We start from the raw sequence: 16860 nt of genomic DNA on the forward strand, positions 1-16860 counted from the left end.
TGGCGCAGGGTGCCCCGAGGAGCTGTGGCTGCCCCATCCCTGGAGGGGTTCAAGGCCGGGTTGGACGGGGCTGGGAGCAGCCTGGGCTGGGGGGAGGGGGCCCTGCCCGGGGCAGGGGGCGGAACGAGATGATCTCCAAGGTTCCTTCCAACCTAAACCCTTCTATGATTCTATGACTTTCAGCCTCGGGAGCTGCTCAGTCCCACTGTAAGAGAGTGCAGCCGCTGGCGGCGATGAGCCGGGCGGCCTTTCCCTTTATGGACGTGTTAAGGAAGACGTAAGGGTCCGGCCAGCGGTCCTTCACTTGGTCTGCATCGAGGAGAGCAGGCCAGACCCCTCGGGGTGGCCGTTCCCTTTCATTTGGGGCCGGCGCGGGATGGATCCCCCCCCTTGGATGGCAGTAGGTGAAGGCCTCGCTGAGCCGGCTCGCTCGGCGGGTCCCCGACTGCTGTCCCCCCCGCGGCACCCACCGCCCCTCTCTTCCGTGCGCTTCCGGAGATGCACGGAGTTTGGGTTGGGGTTGGTTTTTGTTTTTTTTTTTTTTCCTCCCGCTCGCACGGCAAACGGATGTTTAGATGAGAAAGGAAATTGGATCGCTGTTTTCTCAGCTCCGCATGCAGCAAACAGCCCTTCAAAATAACTCGGGTGTCGTAAGTGCCAGGAAAAATAGCGAAGCCAAAACGTTGTAAGCAAATAATCGGTCTTTCTGTTAAAGGTCTCCTCTTCAGCTCCGAGTTTGCATATCAGACGGGTTGTTTTTAGGTTTTGTTTTGAGGTTTTGCAATTATTTTCAAAGCAAACAGATTCGCTATGTGCCAGATGAGAGATTTTACTGATCCCGAAGTGCTGCTTCCAGGTGATTTTCCCTGGGACAGCTGAGCTTTTGGGTCGGAAACTGTAATTACTGTCATTCAGGAGCTAATAGTCGGACCCCAAGTGCCCAGTGCTGGGTGTACCCCAGAGGACAGTGCCCGCTGGGTGTCCCCACAGCGGGAGCCCAGTGCCTGTCCCCATCCACTGCGGGGACGGCTCCCGCAGAGGCTGTTGGCCGGCGCTGTGGGAAGAAGCCCATCCCGGCCGCCTGAGTCACCCCGGGCAGGAAAAGCGCTCGGCAGGTTTGGAAAACTGGCTGGAAGGGCCGGCAATGCCCTGCCCGCTCCCTGCCCGCTCCCTGCCTGCTCCCTGCCGGCCCCGGGCGATGCTGGAGGCAGCCGCACCTCCGGGCTGAGTACAGGTACTTTTGCTGAAGCTCTGGGGATGAGCGTTGGACCCCCAGTTTGTGCAGATGGTGCCATGTCGGCCCTAAAACATCGGTCCCAAAAGAAACCCCAGAAGCGGGTGAGCACCACCATCCTCTCCATCCCTGGAGGTGTTCAAGGCCGGGTTGGACGGGACTTGGAGGTACCTGGGCTGGGGGAAGGTGTCCCTGCCCAGGGCAGGGGGGTGGGACTGGATGGTCTTCAAGGTCCCTTCCAACCTCAACCATTCCATGATTCTATGATCCTGTTCGGTAGCAGGACACACTTTAGGGACTTTGTTGGGCTACGCAAGTGAGGAGCCCAGTTGCTGCCACCCCCCTCTCCCTGTGGCACCCAGACCCGACGGGGACCCCTGCCGGACCACGCTGCCCGCACGGATGGGGTGGGTGCCACCAGCCCTTCCCCGAGCGCCGGCCCCTGGCTGCCTGCTGGTCTCGTGCAGGGGAGCGGCACGTGTTTAAAATGTAGAAAGTGATGAAGTGTCGCCCGGACTGAGCTGTTTCCCAGCCCCGCAGCCGTCTCGTCTTTTGGCTGCTCAGCCCCCAGGCAGAGGGCTCGCGCGATGCTGGCTCGGAGCCGCGGGCCGCAGACCCGCGGGGGTGTACCCGAGCCCGTGTGGCTCCGAGCGCCCCACCAGACATTGTCACCCATCACCCCCTCCACCGCCCCGCCGGTGTCCGGCTGCTCCCGGGATGGAAAATCCTGGATTTTGCAGGTTTGGTGTTTTCGATACAGAAGGATGCAGGACCAGGAGCAGGTCCCACTCCCTCGTCATCTCCCCCGGGGAAAGGGCTCGTTGGCATCATGACTGCGACACTGTGGTGCGCTGAGGTGGGGAACGGGGCGGGGGGCGGGGGGAACAGGTACTTTTTTTTTTTTTTAGACTTCATTTTTATTTTTTCGTTTGGAAATGCAGCCTCTCACAGTCATGTTGTCACAGTTAAAATAAGGTTTAAATTACAGGGCTGGCTGTGGCTTTTTCCCTTTCTTTCAGAATTTTTGCCAACTTGCAATTTACTTAATGAAATCCTGCTATTTCGTTTAACAGGGATATTTTTTGCAGATGTTGATTTAACCCAGCTTTATAAAATATGTGAACTGTGCAGTTTCTTTCCTATTTTTAACAATTTAAGGATTCTAGTGCAGGAACTTGACAGAGTTTATAAAGTCGATAGCATTTGGTGTGTTTGTACCGTGCAAATAACCGGGGTTGAACGATGAGGCTTCCGCATCATCTGCAGCCCCATCAGAAATAGTCAGAAATGTTGCAACAATGAGCAGAAGTTGTCTGAAGTGGGAACTCTGTTGCTCGTTGGAGCTTTGCAAAATACCCGACCCTGGTTTTACACTCAGTTATTCTTCGCGTTTTGGTTGCATCCATGTGGATATTTTATATATATATGGCCTGTAAGAGGATGGAGAAGAGAAACGAGTCTCCTTCAGGCTGCTGCCAGGCTGCCTTTTTAATGTATAATACCAGGCGTACTTCCCCCCAGTGTGCCTTACTTCATTTTTTAAAATCGGTTTCCCTTGAGGAGAGGGGAAGAATTTGATACTTCTCTTTCGGCGCTCGGCTGTGTTGAGGGTGTGCAGTCTTGAACTCGTTAGCCGTAACGAAGCATTCACATGCTCCGTTAATCTCCCTGTCCTTGATGTACAAAGAGCCCGACCTGCTCTCCTTCCCATTTCCCTCGCGATGGGAAAGTCGTTTACTTCGGTACTTAATTTGCAGAGTTTATAGCTGCAGCCGGTGCGTTCGCCCTCCCCGAAACGTCTCGTGGAGGAGTTGCAACCACGAACCCTGCATAGACCGGTCCTGAAAAGGTTATTTTTAGCTTTATATTTCAGCTGCCCTCCGAGAAAGAGGAGAGCTTGTCCAACAAAGGCGGGAGGGGTTTTAATCTGAACGAAGACCCTTCCTGAGCTCCGCTCGTACCCCCGCAAATTGTTTTAGCTGGGTTATATTGAATGAGCGTTACTGGAAGTCAGAAGACCCGGAGCTAATGCTGGCAGCGTCTCTGCCGCGCGTCTCTGGCTGTGTAAACGCTATAACTCGTTAATCCTTTTCTCTTTGAACATCTCGAGTGAAGCTGGAGTATCGGGGTGTCTGGGATTCGTATTAGTGCAGCAGGACAGGATGTATCCCATGGAGTTCTGCGTGTATTTTGGTATTTTCCTATTCCCCCCCCCCTTCCCCCCCTTTTTTTTTTTTAAGAGAAACTGTGGTTTTTAGAAATGAAAACAAGTCCTTCTTGGCCAGGGAGGGTAATTAGCATGAGTCACCTCCACTCTCCATGGGCAAATACAGGGTTAGGAATTTTGTCATCTGGGAGAGACTGAAGATGCTTTCAGGGGCTTTTGGAGGCCACACGTCGCTGCCTCGCCGGGTGGCAGTGATGCTTGCAAATGCTCTGGATTTCATGCAAATACGCTGGTTTTCGTCCCCCATCCCTTGCTCACCCCTTGCAGAAATTTTCTTGCTGTTTATGCGCACTTTGATAGATCCGCAGCGCTGTTCCAGGGAGTATAAAAACAAGACAAGGTGTGTTTGGTCTTTGGGGGTTGATCTTATCCCAGGCTAGCAGAGATGCGTGCCTTGTGCCGGATCTGCTCCTCTGGGTTGCTGATCCGTGGATTTTACAGAAAAAGGGCCGGGAGACCCCTCCCGGTGCATCCACCGGGGCACACAAATGGCACAAGGGTTATTATCCATCGTGTTCGTGGTGGTGTAGGTCCTCCTGCAAAGCAGAAGCCGCCAGCGTGGCATCCTCGCTGCTTCGACTGTGACTGTGAGGGACCAGCTATGGGGCTTAAACCCTGAGATGCTTAAGTCATTGTTTAGTCTTTGCCTTAAGTGGGAGTAAGAGCCCATGGATGCTGGCCACGAGCGGGTGTCAGTGGAGCGAGCTGCTTGCTTGGACTAAGGGCTGGAATAGACCCAGAAAATGTTTACACATAAATACATGAACTAGCTATCGGAAAATCTGGCGTGTGTGGGTGCACACGCATGCACGCATCCCTCTGCACGTTCCTCCCGGCCCGGCTGCGGCCGTGCCGATGTGCACGCGGGTGCGAGCGGGAGGGCAGGAGCCGTCTCCCTGCTCCCTTCCAGCGCCGCGGGCCCCAAAACCCGCCTCTGCCCGCCTGCCCTTCGCTGGGCTCTTCCCACGGCTGCTCACGCCGCGTACGGACTCCGTCCCCCATCGCTTTTAATTCCACTCCAACAGATACGAGCCCCAAGACCTCTCCCTACAGGTTTATCCTTTCAGCGTGACCAAATTGGCTTGCACACCGGAGGGATTGTTCCCTTGCAAAGGCCACGCTGGCACCCAAAATCCTTTAATTCCCTGTAAAACTTCGGCAAATCCGCCACGAGCGAGGACTCGAAGCAGTCGCAGGCGGCGTGACGTGCGGTGGCGGCCGCAGAGCCGCGGCTCCCCGTCCTGCGGCGCTCGCTCAGACAGCGCGGCTCGGGGAGAGCTTTATCGGGAGAAGGATCTTGGGCTCCGGCCAGCCAGAACAAAGCCTGAATTTCCATTTCACTCTCAAGCCCTGTCTGCTTCCCATATATGTGAGGGCACTGATACCGTGCTGGAAAAAAAGCACCTTTTTTTTTTAAGGATGAGAATTATGAGGCAAGGGAGGGGGGATCAGCTTGGAGCCCTTTTGGGGGAGCAGAGGATGGGTTGGGATGGGGGACCCACAGCCGGTCCGGGTACCAGTTGGAGGTTTGGGATGAAACCCCAAGTTTTTTGTTCTCCCAGAGGTCCCAGGCTGGGGTTTCAGGGGGGCCTGGGGCCGGACTCTGCACCGGCTCATTCCTGGCCCCTATGGAGAAAAACATCCGATGGGCTCCTGCTCGGGGATCCTCCCCAGCCCGCCACTCCTCCGTCACGGCTTGTTTTCCAGGTCGGTGATAGTTTCCTAAAGCTTTTCGCAGTCCTTGATATTCGCAGTGGTATTGGCATCGAGCCGACAGACATCTGCCTCCAGCGCCCCGGTCTTCTCTCGAGGATGCTGCTTGGGGCCGCGCGGCGTCCTCGCTTCAGAGAAATCAAGGTGGCCTTGGGTTTTTTCAGCCTGCTCGCTGCTTCTCACGTCCTCTGCCTTCTCTCCGAAACCCCGCGGCTGGTTCTCAGGCGTTGGATGCGATGGAGGTGCGATAGCGGGGCGGGACTGGCTTCGTCCTCGCGCCGCAGGGAAGGGCTCGGGATGGAGCGCCATTGCGGGCTCTCAAAATATATCCGACGGTGACGTTCAGTTTGGGTTTGCTTCGATTTTCCTCCCAGGGAAGCATCTCCGCTCGTTTTCTTGTTAGTCAAAATAGAAAAGTGTGGCAAAGCCGCTGCAGCCTGCTTCGTTTCCCGTGTCCTGCGCAAGCTCTTTAGCCCAAAGTTTCCAGCTCTGCTGGTGGTTTTGGGGAGGAGGCTTTGCGTGACCAGCCCGGGACGTCTGAAGGAGGCCTCGTGTAGGGGAACTGCTGAGCATTCGCCTTCTGAAAATGGCAAATTTTGGTTGTTGTCGCAGGGTGCTGAGGCATGATTTGGGGTTGGGGCAGTGCTGAGAGCGGTGCTGGTGTGCCGCCTGGCTGAGGGGCCTTTGCGGGACAGCCCTCTTTGTTCGGAGGAGCTCAGTGTCCTCATATTATCTAAGAACCAGAGGAAAAAAAGGCTGGTTTTGTTGTTTTTTTTTTTCTTCAAATCTGCTTTGCTCCAGAGCAGGTGTCGCTGTCGGGCGTCCTGTGCTGGGTTAGTGGTCCTGCTGCCGCCGGGGATGCTCTGTAGTGGTCCTGCTGCCGCCGGGGATGTTCTGATGCTCTTTTAGAATCATAGAATCATAGAATTGCTGAGGTTGGAGGGGACCTTTGAGGTCATCAAGTCCAACCATTACCCTGCCCTGACGAAACCACTTCTAAACCACGTCCCCAGGTACCACCTCTGCCCTTTTTTTAAACACCTCCAGGGATGGCGAATCCGCCCCCTCCCTGGGCAGCCTCTTCCAATGTTTGATAACCCTTCCAGTGAAAAAAATTTTCCTAATATCCAGTCTAAACCTCCCCTGGCATAGCTTGAACCCATTTCCTCTCGTCCTATCACTTGTCACCAGGGAGAAGAGGTCAACCCCCCCTCGCTACCCCCTCCTTTCAGGGCACTGTAGAGAGCGAGAAGGTCCCCCCTCGGCCCCCTCTTCTCCGGGCTGAACACCCCCAGGGCCCTCAGCCGCTCCTCACCAGACGTGTGCTCCAGCCCCCTCACCAGCTCCGTTGCCCATAGGGAGCGCGGCAGCGGAGAGCGGGGAGGCTCGGACATCTCCGGGGGCATCTCTGCAGCCACCTCGGCAACGTTCTTGCAAAGTCAGCATCTGGTTTCCCAAAACAGCTCTGTCACCTCAGTGTCCCCTCCACCCTGGCAGAAACCCCTTCGTTTAATGCCGGTGTGAACCAGGTCTGGTTCGGTTACCGGCCGAGCCTCATGCCTCTGGACCGTCGCCCTCCGGTGAGGCGATTCCCAGCTCAGCCGGGAGCTGAGTCCAGTACCCGACGTGCTCTGCCCGAGAGGTGTGATGGAGGCGGAAAGTGGTGTTATTCCTGTTTCTCTTCAGCAGGACCTACTAATTAGCTTCTGCTTTTAAAATGCTTTGAAGTGCTCAGCCGAAACTCCTCTATGAGCGAAAACTATTATTATTTATTTATACCGTTTTCCAGAGTCTCTCCTCCACCGCGGGATGCTCCGGTTTGCCGCAGCTCTGGTCCTCGAGCAGATTATTTCCCTCCCCGGGGGCATCCGTCGGGATTTCTGAGCGCACCCAAAATTGCTCTGCAAAGCCAAAATGGCTTCGAAAGGGAGTGGAGAGAGCTCAGGAAGGTCCCCGTGGGATTTGGCCGGCCCAACTTCTTGCCCGCCAGCCCAGCCCAGCCCAGCCCAGCCCAGCCCAAGTCGGATGCGGTTGGCGTAGCCGGGATTGCAGCGGGCGGCCCCCGGATTAATTAATAGCGAGGGCTGGCGCGGCGCCAGGCGGGAGCGGAGCAGGGAAGGCAGCGTTGGACGTTGCGGCGGTGGCTATAAGGGAAATCTGCCATGGAGTGATTTATGGGGTGATTTCTCCTGGATTCTTGGTGTTTTTCAGGCGGGGGGCGGCGGGGGGGGGAATCGCATGCACGGTTGTTTGGAGGAGCTGAAAATGTGCAAGCTCTGAAGCTGAAAATGAAAAAGGGGGATTTTTTTCCCCCCAATTTTTGGTCCCAGCATCCCCCACCCTCGCAGTCCTGCTCTGCAGAGGGCACTTGGGGAACGAGCCCAATAATAATAATAATTCCCCGATAATATGGGAATAACCCCCTACAAGTGTAGCCTTGCCCAGCCGGCAGCGGGAGGCAGGGAAAAAAGCCACCCCCAACTGGACGACGCTCGGAAGATTTTCAGCAAACCTCTGGATTTTACAGAAAATCGGTTAGTGAAGACCTTCTCCACACTTTATATCCCCTCGTTTCTCTCCCCATTTTTTCGGCTCGTTGGGGCGCGGGGTGGGGGCACCCACGGGGATGCTGCGGATGCTCGCGGAGGTGCCGAGCACGACGCCGGGATTTTGCCAGGCTTGGACTTACCCAGGGCTGGTTTCCAACAGCGGAGGAATCTCAGCCAAATTCTGGTTGATGACAGGTCTGGTGCTTTCGTAATTGGCAGCCAACGTAGGTGATTACGTTTTGGGCTCCTTTTGAAGATATATTTACATTGTTGTGTTAAGTTTTACGTGCCAGGTATAAAGGGGTTGCATGCACAGCCCAGGAACTTAAAAGCGATGAACGCGCCTGCGAAAGCTGTGAGCAAGGGGATGCTGAGATTATATGGAGGCTGTTCGACTCAAAAACAAAAAAAAAAAAAAAAAGGAAAAAACCACCTAAATCTCTGAAAACATTGGCCTTTAGAAGTAACGCATAAAAATGTCAGTGAAAAATACCTGAGTTGGGCTTTTCCAGTTTTTTTACTTTCTAGGACTTTTCACCCTTGGCTGAAAAGACCTTTGTAAACCGTGCAGGGGAGCAGGAAATAAAACCTGCTGAAATACCTTAAAATCATGTTCTGGACTGAGTATTTAATGGCCACGGAAGGTACATGAGAAACAAACTCCTTGAATTGAGCTTGACAATAAGCTAACTGATGATGGCTTACAAATTTCCGGGCAGAACTAAACATGGCATGTGTTTTCTTTGAAGGATAAAAAAAAATTAGCATGAGCTGATGATTTTGCAGAGTGGTTTCTTTTATGCGGAGAAAATTGTTTTCATCCTAATCTTGGCATTGGCTCCTGTCCTGTGTTGCTTTTGTTTCTTGGGCTGCCATGGAAATGTCCCCCTTTCCCCCCAGGCCTCTCCACGCGCTTCTTCACCGGCTCTGTTGCCCGTCAGACCCTTTTTTGAACTAATTTAATTAATTAACCCAGTGCAAGTGTTCTGAGTTAATCATCTACTGGGTTAACGAATTAAATCGGCTCATGGGAAGAGGCTGGGGACCACCAGAGCTCTGCTCCAAGGTAAAGGCTGGAGGTGAAGGAGGAGGAGGAAGGTGCCTCCTCCATGGTGGGTGCAGTGGCAGCGAGGGCACTTTTTGGCTGTCTGCGGGGCCGCCTTTGGTGTTGGCTTTTGCTGGAGGGCTGAGCTGAACCGGTCTCTGTGGCCGCACAACAGCCATGTCCGACATGAGGAACATGACGGGAACCACGCTGGGGTTGGAGGAGTTGGGACCCTTTTGCGTCCCAACAACAATGACACCAGATTCATTGTAATATGAAATCACACTTACTGTTGAGGCACGAGCTGGGCTGGATCCTTGCGTCTCTCCGAGCAGAGCATATGAGCAGCCTGGAGAGAGTCTGATGCTCTGCAGCATGGGGAAGGTCCAGACTGCTGTCCCTATGGCTGACCTCAGTCGTCAGCTGGGGAGCTGGTGACAGCTTTTCAGGGCCTCTGTGAATCGGGGAGCAAGTTTGTCTTGGTCAAAGGTGGGAAATTAGAGGATCCTCAGTTGATTCTGAGTCTTAAGGAGAAGGTCCAGGAAGAGCCTAGGGCTCTCTGACCTCCAGCTGCCATCTTCTTGCACAAGCCTGTTGTCCTGCTGTGACACACAGCTTCTTGCTTCATTGGAGAAACCAAGAAGCGATTAGAAAAAAGGACAAAACTGTCCTTGTCCTCATCAGGACTTTCCCAGACTTTCGCTGGGGGACAGCATGGAGAAGCTCCTGCTGCCTCTGCTCCTCCGTTGTCCCCAGGGCCACCAAAGGACGGCAGCCCAGGTCCCGCCCCAGCCTCCTGTGTTCGTTTGCTGGTGGGCTTGGGGTGTTGCCTTGAATACATATGGTGGAGCCAACATTGGAGTGCTCTTGTGGGCTGACAAAGTGGCTGCCGGCCACCGTGTGGCTCACCAGCAGCTGCAGCTCCTCCAAGGGTGGGAAGGTGCCTTCGAAGTCCCACCCCACCACTCATGATGAGGATGGACAGACAGATGGTGGCAGGTTGGTGGCCCTGTGTCCCCAGCGCATCGGCGTGGGGGACCCCCGTGGTGGTGGCAACGCTCAGCTTCTCCCCGCTCAACGGGCAGGGTCTCCTGCGGGGGGCTGTTTCGGAGCGGGGGCTCTCGGGGGGCCGCAGTGATGCATTCCAGCTGAAACTTGTAAGGCAGAGGTATTTTAAGTATATTGGCTTAACGAAAATGGTTGTGAGCTTTGCTGGGGCAGATTGACGACTAATTTTTTTTTTTTTTTTTTTTTTTTTTTGTTTTGCGGGGCCATAAAAATTCCATTTCTGCTGTGGAAAGTTTTAACCCCTTCCTTACCCTGGAGTTTGTTTCTAAGGGTATTAATGGGAGATTATTTTAAACGGTGGCTCCCCGGTGAACTGTTACAAGATTTTTAGGGAAAGGTGGGTGTTCTTTGTGCCGGGCTTTTTATCTGGACTGTGTTCGCAGTGACCCGTGTGTGGCCGTAGCCATCCGGCTTCTGCGCGTTGGGTATAAGTATATTATATATATATATAAGTTGGTGGTGTGGGCATCTGTCTGTGCTACAGCAGAGGGGAGAAAAAAGACTGAGCGCATATCTAAGTCTAAAGAACAGAACCGAAGGAGGACTTTGGCCCTTGAGAAAGGACGTGACTGAGCCCCGCGGCCAGAGGAGCGTTAGGCCGCCCCGAGACGCGGCAGGAGGGAGGGTGGGACGTGAAAGTGGGGTGTGGGCTGAGTTGTGGGGACACTTCGGCAGATCCCTCTTCTTCTCTCGAGGTGCTGAGGTGTGCGGTCGAGTCCCTGTCACGGTTGGCACATGCAGTGATGTTGGTTGGGTTGTTGGGTTTTTTTTCACGTGTGGCCTTCCCTGTGGGCGCTTCTTCAATGTGTTCTGCCGCTCCCTGAGCATGGTGTGGGGTTTGCTGGGCAAGGGGGGGGCTCTGCTTGGGCAAACAGCACGGCGTGACTTGTGACTGTTCCGTCAGGAGTCCGTGCGAAAATGGGAATATTCCTCAAAGCACCGCAGCAAACTTCCCTTCTCACCCCCGTTCCCTTACACAGCAAGGTCTTACTTGCAGCCATATTCGGGGGGGGGCGTTTGACCCGCTGAGAGGAGGTTTGGTGGCTTCGGAAGAGGCGAAGCATGAACCAGAGTGTGTTTTAATCGTGCGTTTTGTGATCTGCCCATGTTTTCCATCTTGCTTTCAAGTGCAACATCAAGCAGTGGGACTGCGCAGCATTTTGTTTTGGAAGAAAAGCATCTTTCTGTTCTCTTTTGATGCGCTGCTTTGAACTTTGCTGGCATAAAGCATTGTCAAATCACAAATAATCTTAAAACCTCAAGTTATTTTCTTTACCTCCACGCTCTGCGGGGAGCGAAAGCAGCAGCGCTGCTAACGCCACGAGGATTTACGGTATTCGCTCTTTGCATTTGTTCCCGTACCCGGATTCCTTCTGCCTGAGCCACGCAAGACTCTTTTCCCGTTAAGTTCTGGGTTTGATTCTCCCGTCTCGCTTCCTATCTTGTTTTTTTTTTTTATCTTAAATCGTTTGAATTTCCTTTTGGATGCGTCTGCTGCTCAGCATCGCCGCAGCGGAGGAAACGGCGACTGGGAGGAACGAGTAAACAAGAGCCGGAGTTTCAGCCCCGTCCATCTGATGGATGGAGGTGGCTTTGATGGAAGAGATAGCCCTGACGCCAGCCTAAATGTAGCTGTTAGAAGTTGTAGCTGCCTACAATGATAGTTGTTAAAAATGCGGCGTATACCATCGAGGGAGGCACTGCAGGGCTCAAATATTTTGCTTTCTTCAAAAAGAAAGCTGACAAGCCTGCCTCTGTTCCAGCAGAAAGGCTGGGGGGGGACGGGGGGGGGGGGGGGGGTGAAGAAAAGAAAAAAAAAAAAAAAAAAAAAGAATTTTCTTGTCTGTGCATAAAGGGCAGCATGGAAAAAGAGGAGGGAAAAAATGGAATATTTATTTAAAAGGCAGAGGACATGCTTTTCTGCCAGCCGCCCCTGCTGTCTGCGGAGTGGTAGCGGCTAATAGCTGGAGGCGAAACTAATACTTGGCAGGGGATGAGACACAGCGCAGCCCCCCTGTATTTAGGGGCTTGCTGAAGTGCTTGCTTTATGTCAGGGCTGCGAGATGAGTTCATCTTTTTCAGGATTTGGTTGAGCGCGCCGGGAGATGAAAGAAGGCAAAGGAACCCAGGGCGGCACAGGGAGCCAGGGCTGGGGCTGGGGGAGAAGAGGGTCCCCGCCGAAAGCTTTCCGGAGGCAGAGGCTTTTCTCATGAGCTTTTTAACCGTCTCCTTTCGGGGGAGTTTATTTGCCCGCGGGCCACGGGCAGGGTGCTTTTGCAGCCGGTGGGTGGCTTTTAAAGCCTTTCTTTAGCCCTGGCCAGGAAAAGCGGGGTGGAAAGGAAACTTTGAGCTGCTTGATGTGCGGTGAGCTAAAACTCGCGTCCTCGCCTCTTTGGAGGAGCACAGGGCATCTCCAGGAGCGCTTCGAGCTGGCAGAGCTGTCACTGCCGGGCAGGAGCTGCGACAGGGTGACAGAGATGGGAAACACATTGGCAGAGGGGTTTTACCCCCCGAGACTCGTGCACGTATGGATGGAGTGAAGCTCATGCCAGAAATTGGATGGAAGTGATTTTATGAGGCTATTTTAGATGCATCAAAGAAGGAGGTGTGAAAAAACCTTCCCGTTTTCTGTATGTGTGTAGATGGGTGACTTTACCAAAATACTCGCCGGTCCCCGGAAAGCAGAGGTGGCACCAGATGACGCCCACAGCAAGATGTTCTCGTAGAGTAGACACTGGTTTCCTCTTGCTTTGCTTTCCCCCACTAGGCGCGTTAATTTGCAGTAAACCATGGGAAACACCCATTTAAAGGTTTATCGCTGACTATTCCCCTAATTATTTCAACTGATGGGGGACCTTGAGTTTTGAAGTTATCCCATTCTTAGTCTGTAAGGGAAACTCAGGGGCTGGAGTGGTAGTTCCTAAAAAATGTAATAACAAACCCAACTTACCTAATGGGCATGCAGGGCTTTGCAGAGGTTGGGAAGTTAAACAGATGCAGAGCTGGGTGATTGCTACCAGCCTCCGGGCCCTGCAGATGAAAAGCTCTGAGCTTGTTCTGTAGCCCCCCCGGCGTCACTCGAGTGGGGCCACAGCAAAATTTAGCGTTTGAGAAGAGTTTTGGAAAGGCACTGGAGGGATCTCAACTGTATGATGTCCCAGGGGAAAGATAACTGTGGAAACTGGACGCTGGGGAAGATCCACTTGCAGATGAAGCTCAGTTGCGCGGTACATCATCTTTCTTCTGTTGTGTCAATTACGAACTACATCTTTTTTTCACCTCTTAAAAGAAAATCTGGAACTATTTGCCATAGTGCATTTGAAAGAGCGAAATGCGCTGACCATGCGCTGCGTGGTGGTAGACCAAGGGATGTTATCAGAGACGGTCAAAAGGTTTTCGTCCATGCCAAGCTGTTCATTTCAGGGTGTTGTACAGCTGTAGCTAAGGATGGTCTTGCTTCAGTAACGTTCAATTAGATAAGACTGTTTGGGTCAGGTTTGTCTTAATGTGTTTCTGTTCTTGGTGGAGATCTTAGTGCATCATATTGGCACTAGGCAGCTGGTGGGGTTTCTAACCCAGAACTGCATTTGAACCTTTTCTTCCTCCCCTAAAACTTCATGTTTGCATGGCTGGTGCTTTGCGAGGCGTCATGAGATACTTCAGGGAGAGTCAAGTCCAGTTGTCCTGATGTGTTTGGGGACAACATACTCATCATGCACTGGCTGCTGAAATCGTGACCCTTTCAGAGCAAGCTGGGTTGTTAATTTAACTCCTGGCGATCTGGATGCAGGAGGGCCATTTGAGATGGCAAAGGAAATACAGCAATTGGCCAAAGAGCAGAATGGGGAAAATCCTCTGGTTTTGCTGATTTTTGTCATTAGCAGAGTGCAGCGTTAGGACGAGCTTATTGCAGAGCGGCTGAGTGGTTTCCACAGAGGATGGCTCAGAAGCACAGACACGCAAAGACCCATCGGTGCCACTGGGACGTGGTGGAGTGTCTCACCTCGCCTCGAGCTGTGGCTGGGGGACAGGACCTGGTCCTTGGGGGAAAGGAACCCAGGTTTGCCTGCCGCGGCTCCGGGATGCTGCCGTTGCTGTGACCAAGGGTCCTCACCCACTTCCCTGCTGTGCAGAGCCACACACTCTGAATTTAAAGGACATGTGTGTTCAGCGGGGCTTTTCCCATGCCTTTAGGAGGCCCAGGACATCATCTCCAGTAGTAGGGGACACGAAGCTGTTGGCTCGCTCCTCCACGGAGGATTGCCTTAAACGCAGGGAAATGGTGTTTCTTTTCCCACTGGTGTTGAAGCGTCTGATTGCTGCAGGATTTCCTTCCCAGTTCTGGATAAAATGTGCATCAAACCAAAAAGGGGCTGTTGGCGGCTGTGCCGGGACTTCAGATTTGTTTTAACAGATGATGGGGGAGAAAGGGGCCAATGTGGCATTTTCAGGGTGGTTTGTACCTGTGATGGGTGAAGGGGTTGGTGTGAAGGCAAAGGGCATCCTGCTGCCCCGCTGCCTCCCCGCTTGCCCAATTACCCCCCTTCCCCCATCTCCCTCCCCTTAAATTTGTATAGTTACAACTCATGTTAAACTCTAACAAAGCCGCTTAATTCAAAGATCGTTAATGGGGAGGAGAGCCCGTTCCCCTCCGGGGTAATTTGAGCCTGAAAAGAACTGGGGCTGTAGGGCTGCGCTTGAAATCCGGTGCGTCAATAGGGTCTCTGAGGCAAAATAATGGCATCACCCCGCGTGCGAGTTAATCGGACATGATGGCATGAAGGCAGAGGGGTCAGCAGGCCGCGGGCGCGTGATATATTGTCAGGGAGCTTAATGCCGGGCACGGAGCAGGGCTGGCTCAAAGCAGAGCTCCTTGCTTGAAATCCCAGTGTGGTTTTCTGTTAATCGGTGTGGTAGGAGCAGGAATGATGCTCAGCAAGAGGTTCGTTCACCCTCTTCGGGGCTCTCTTAGGGCTGAGAGTTCCCATCTTCCTTCTGGAGGCATCATAAATTAAACAGATTTCTGGCAGTCTGCGTCCCTCCTGTCTTCCTTGCATGTAATTCCTAGAAAGGAGAGATGTTTCTCATTGTTCTGGAGAGAGTTCCAAGGGCTTTGTAGGAGGACATGTGTAGTTCATAGCAACTACTCCCCCTTGGCCTGAAACGCGTCCTCAGATTTCACGTTCCCCGTGGGAACATCAGCATCGCTGTCAAAGGATATTACATAGCAGAGATAACGGCCAGGTTGGTCATCCGAGCGCTTCACGGACATCTCCCTGTGTTTCAGCTCAACACAAGTTTGCCTTTGAACATGGGGGTACACCACCGCAGCAGTGCTGGAGGAACCTGGGGACCTGCCAAGCACAGGGGTGGCTGAGTCGCAGTGGTGCAGTGTCCATGCCGGCTCTCGGCGGTAGAAATGCTCATATCTTGAGTACACAGGGGCTTCCTTGGCTGCCGGACGCAGGATTAAACATGAAATAAGAGAGAGAAAGAGGTGTTGAGCTCCGTGGGAGCTGGTGGGTGGCCCGTTGGGTCACTAGCCTTTGCTTGAGCCTTCTTTCTTGGTGGCATTTGTCATGACGGAAGACGAGCTTTGGGTTGAGCACGAGCTTTGGGTTGAACGCGAGGTTCGGTTCCCACATGAGCGAAGCCGATGGGTGGGAAGGGCCATTTGCTCACCCTCCATACCTGTCTTTTCCCAGGCGGTCACAGCGAACCCTGACTTCTCCTCTGCTTTCCCCCGCAGATGCCAGTACGTCGCCCGACGCCATGAAGAGGAGCCATTGGTGCAACGTGGCCTACTGGGAGCACCGGACGCGTGTCGGCCGCCTCTACACAGTGTACGAACAGTCTGTCAGTATATTTTATGACCTACCTCAAGGAAACGGCTTCTGCCTCGGACAGCTAAACCTGGAAAACAGGAGTGAGACTGTGAGAAGGACTCGAAGTAAAATCGGCTACGGGATTTTACTTAGCAAAGAACCGGACGGTGTGTGGGCTTACAACCGCAGCGAGCATCCCATCTTCGTAAACTCCCCGACACTGGACATCCCCAACTGTAGGACTTTGATAGTGCGCAAGGTGATGCCGGGCTATTCCATCAAGGTGTTTGACTACGAGAAGTCCTGCCTCCTGCAGCACACGGCCGATCTGGATTACGCGGACGGGCCCTACGACCCGAACAGCGTGCGGATTAGCTTCGCCAAAGGCTGGGGACCGTGTTACTCGAGACAGTTTATCACGTCGTGTCCTTGTTGGCTGGAGATTTTACTCAGTAACAACCGATAACAGTCAGCCTCTGACGAAAGGAAAAAGAAAAAAAAAAAAAAAAAGACACAGACTATCCCAAATATCATCTACCTAGATTTAATATAAAGTTTTATATATTATATGAAAATATATATTATACTTGTAATTATGGAGTCATTTTTACAATGTAATTATTTATGTATGGTGCAATGTGTATATGGACAAAAAACAGAAAATGCACTTTGGCTTATATAATTCTTTCAATACAGATTTTTTTAAAAAAGAAAAATTATACAGCAAAAATAGGAGAAAGCCCTAATTTTGATGTATGGTTTTTTGAAATATTATTAATACCCAGACAAAAAGCTAATACCAGTCACTCATTGATAATAAAGTATTCGCATAATGGGGGGGGGGTTTAATTGTCTTTTTTCTCTTCCCCCCGACTGAAGTCCGCAGCAGTGTCTGCTCAGGCGCTCTGCAGTCGGGGGGGGGGTTCCAGAGGGGCGGCCGCTGTCTCCCAGCTCAGCCAGGACCCTTAGAAAAACAGTAAATGAGTTGGTGGAAGGCTGCAGTTGTCTCCAAGAGGAGGGTAAATGAGGACAGTTAGAGAGCCGGGGAGCAAATGGTGTGAGGAAGATCTCCTGTAGCTGTTCCTGCTCGGGGCTCTGAGATCTCTTTGATAACACAAAACATGATGGGGACATTGTGAAGATGAGCGTGTGTGTTTGTGTTTCTGCAAATCGATGGGTACCAATGCAAACTGATGGGT

At 52.8% G+C, this 16860-nt stretch overlaps 1 protein-coding gene across 1 annotated transcript in view; it reads left to right on the top strand.

The window, feature by feature from the left end:
* The window catches only part of SMAD6 (SMAD family member 6), a 46403-nt gene extending 29909 nt beyond the window's left edge, over positions 1-16494 (top strand). The window contains exon 4 of the mRNA XM_082489104.1: positions 15586-16494. Within this exon, the coding sequence (XP_082345230.1) occupies positions 15586-16127 (542 nt within the window). The 3' untranslated portion in view covers positions 16128-16494. The remainder of the gene's footprint in view (positions 1-15585) is intronic.
* Positions 16495-16860: the final 366 nt, after the last annotated feature.

Source organism: Vanellus vanellus, assembly GCF_965231255.1.
Source record: "Vanellus vanellus genome assembly, chromosome: 11".
In the NCBI taxonomy this organism is placed as follows: Eukaryota; Metazoa; Chordata; class Aves; order Charadriiformes; family Charadriidae; genus Vanellus; species Vanellus vanellus.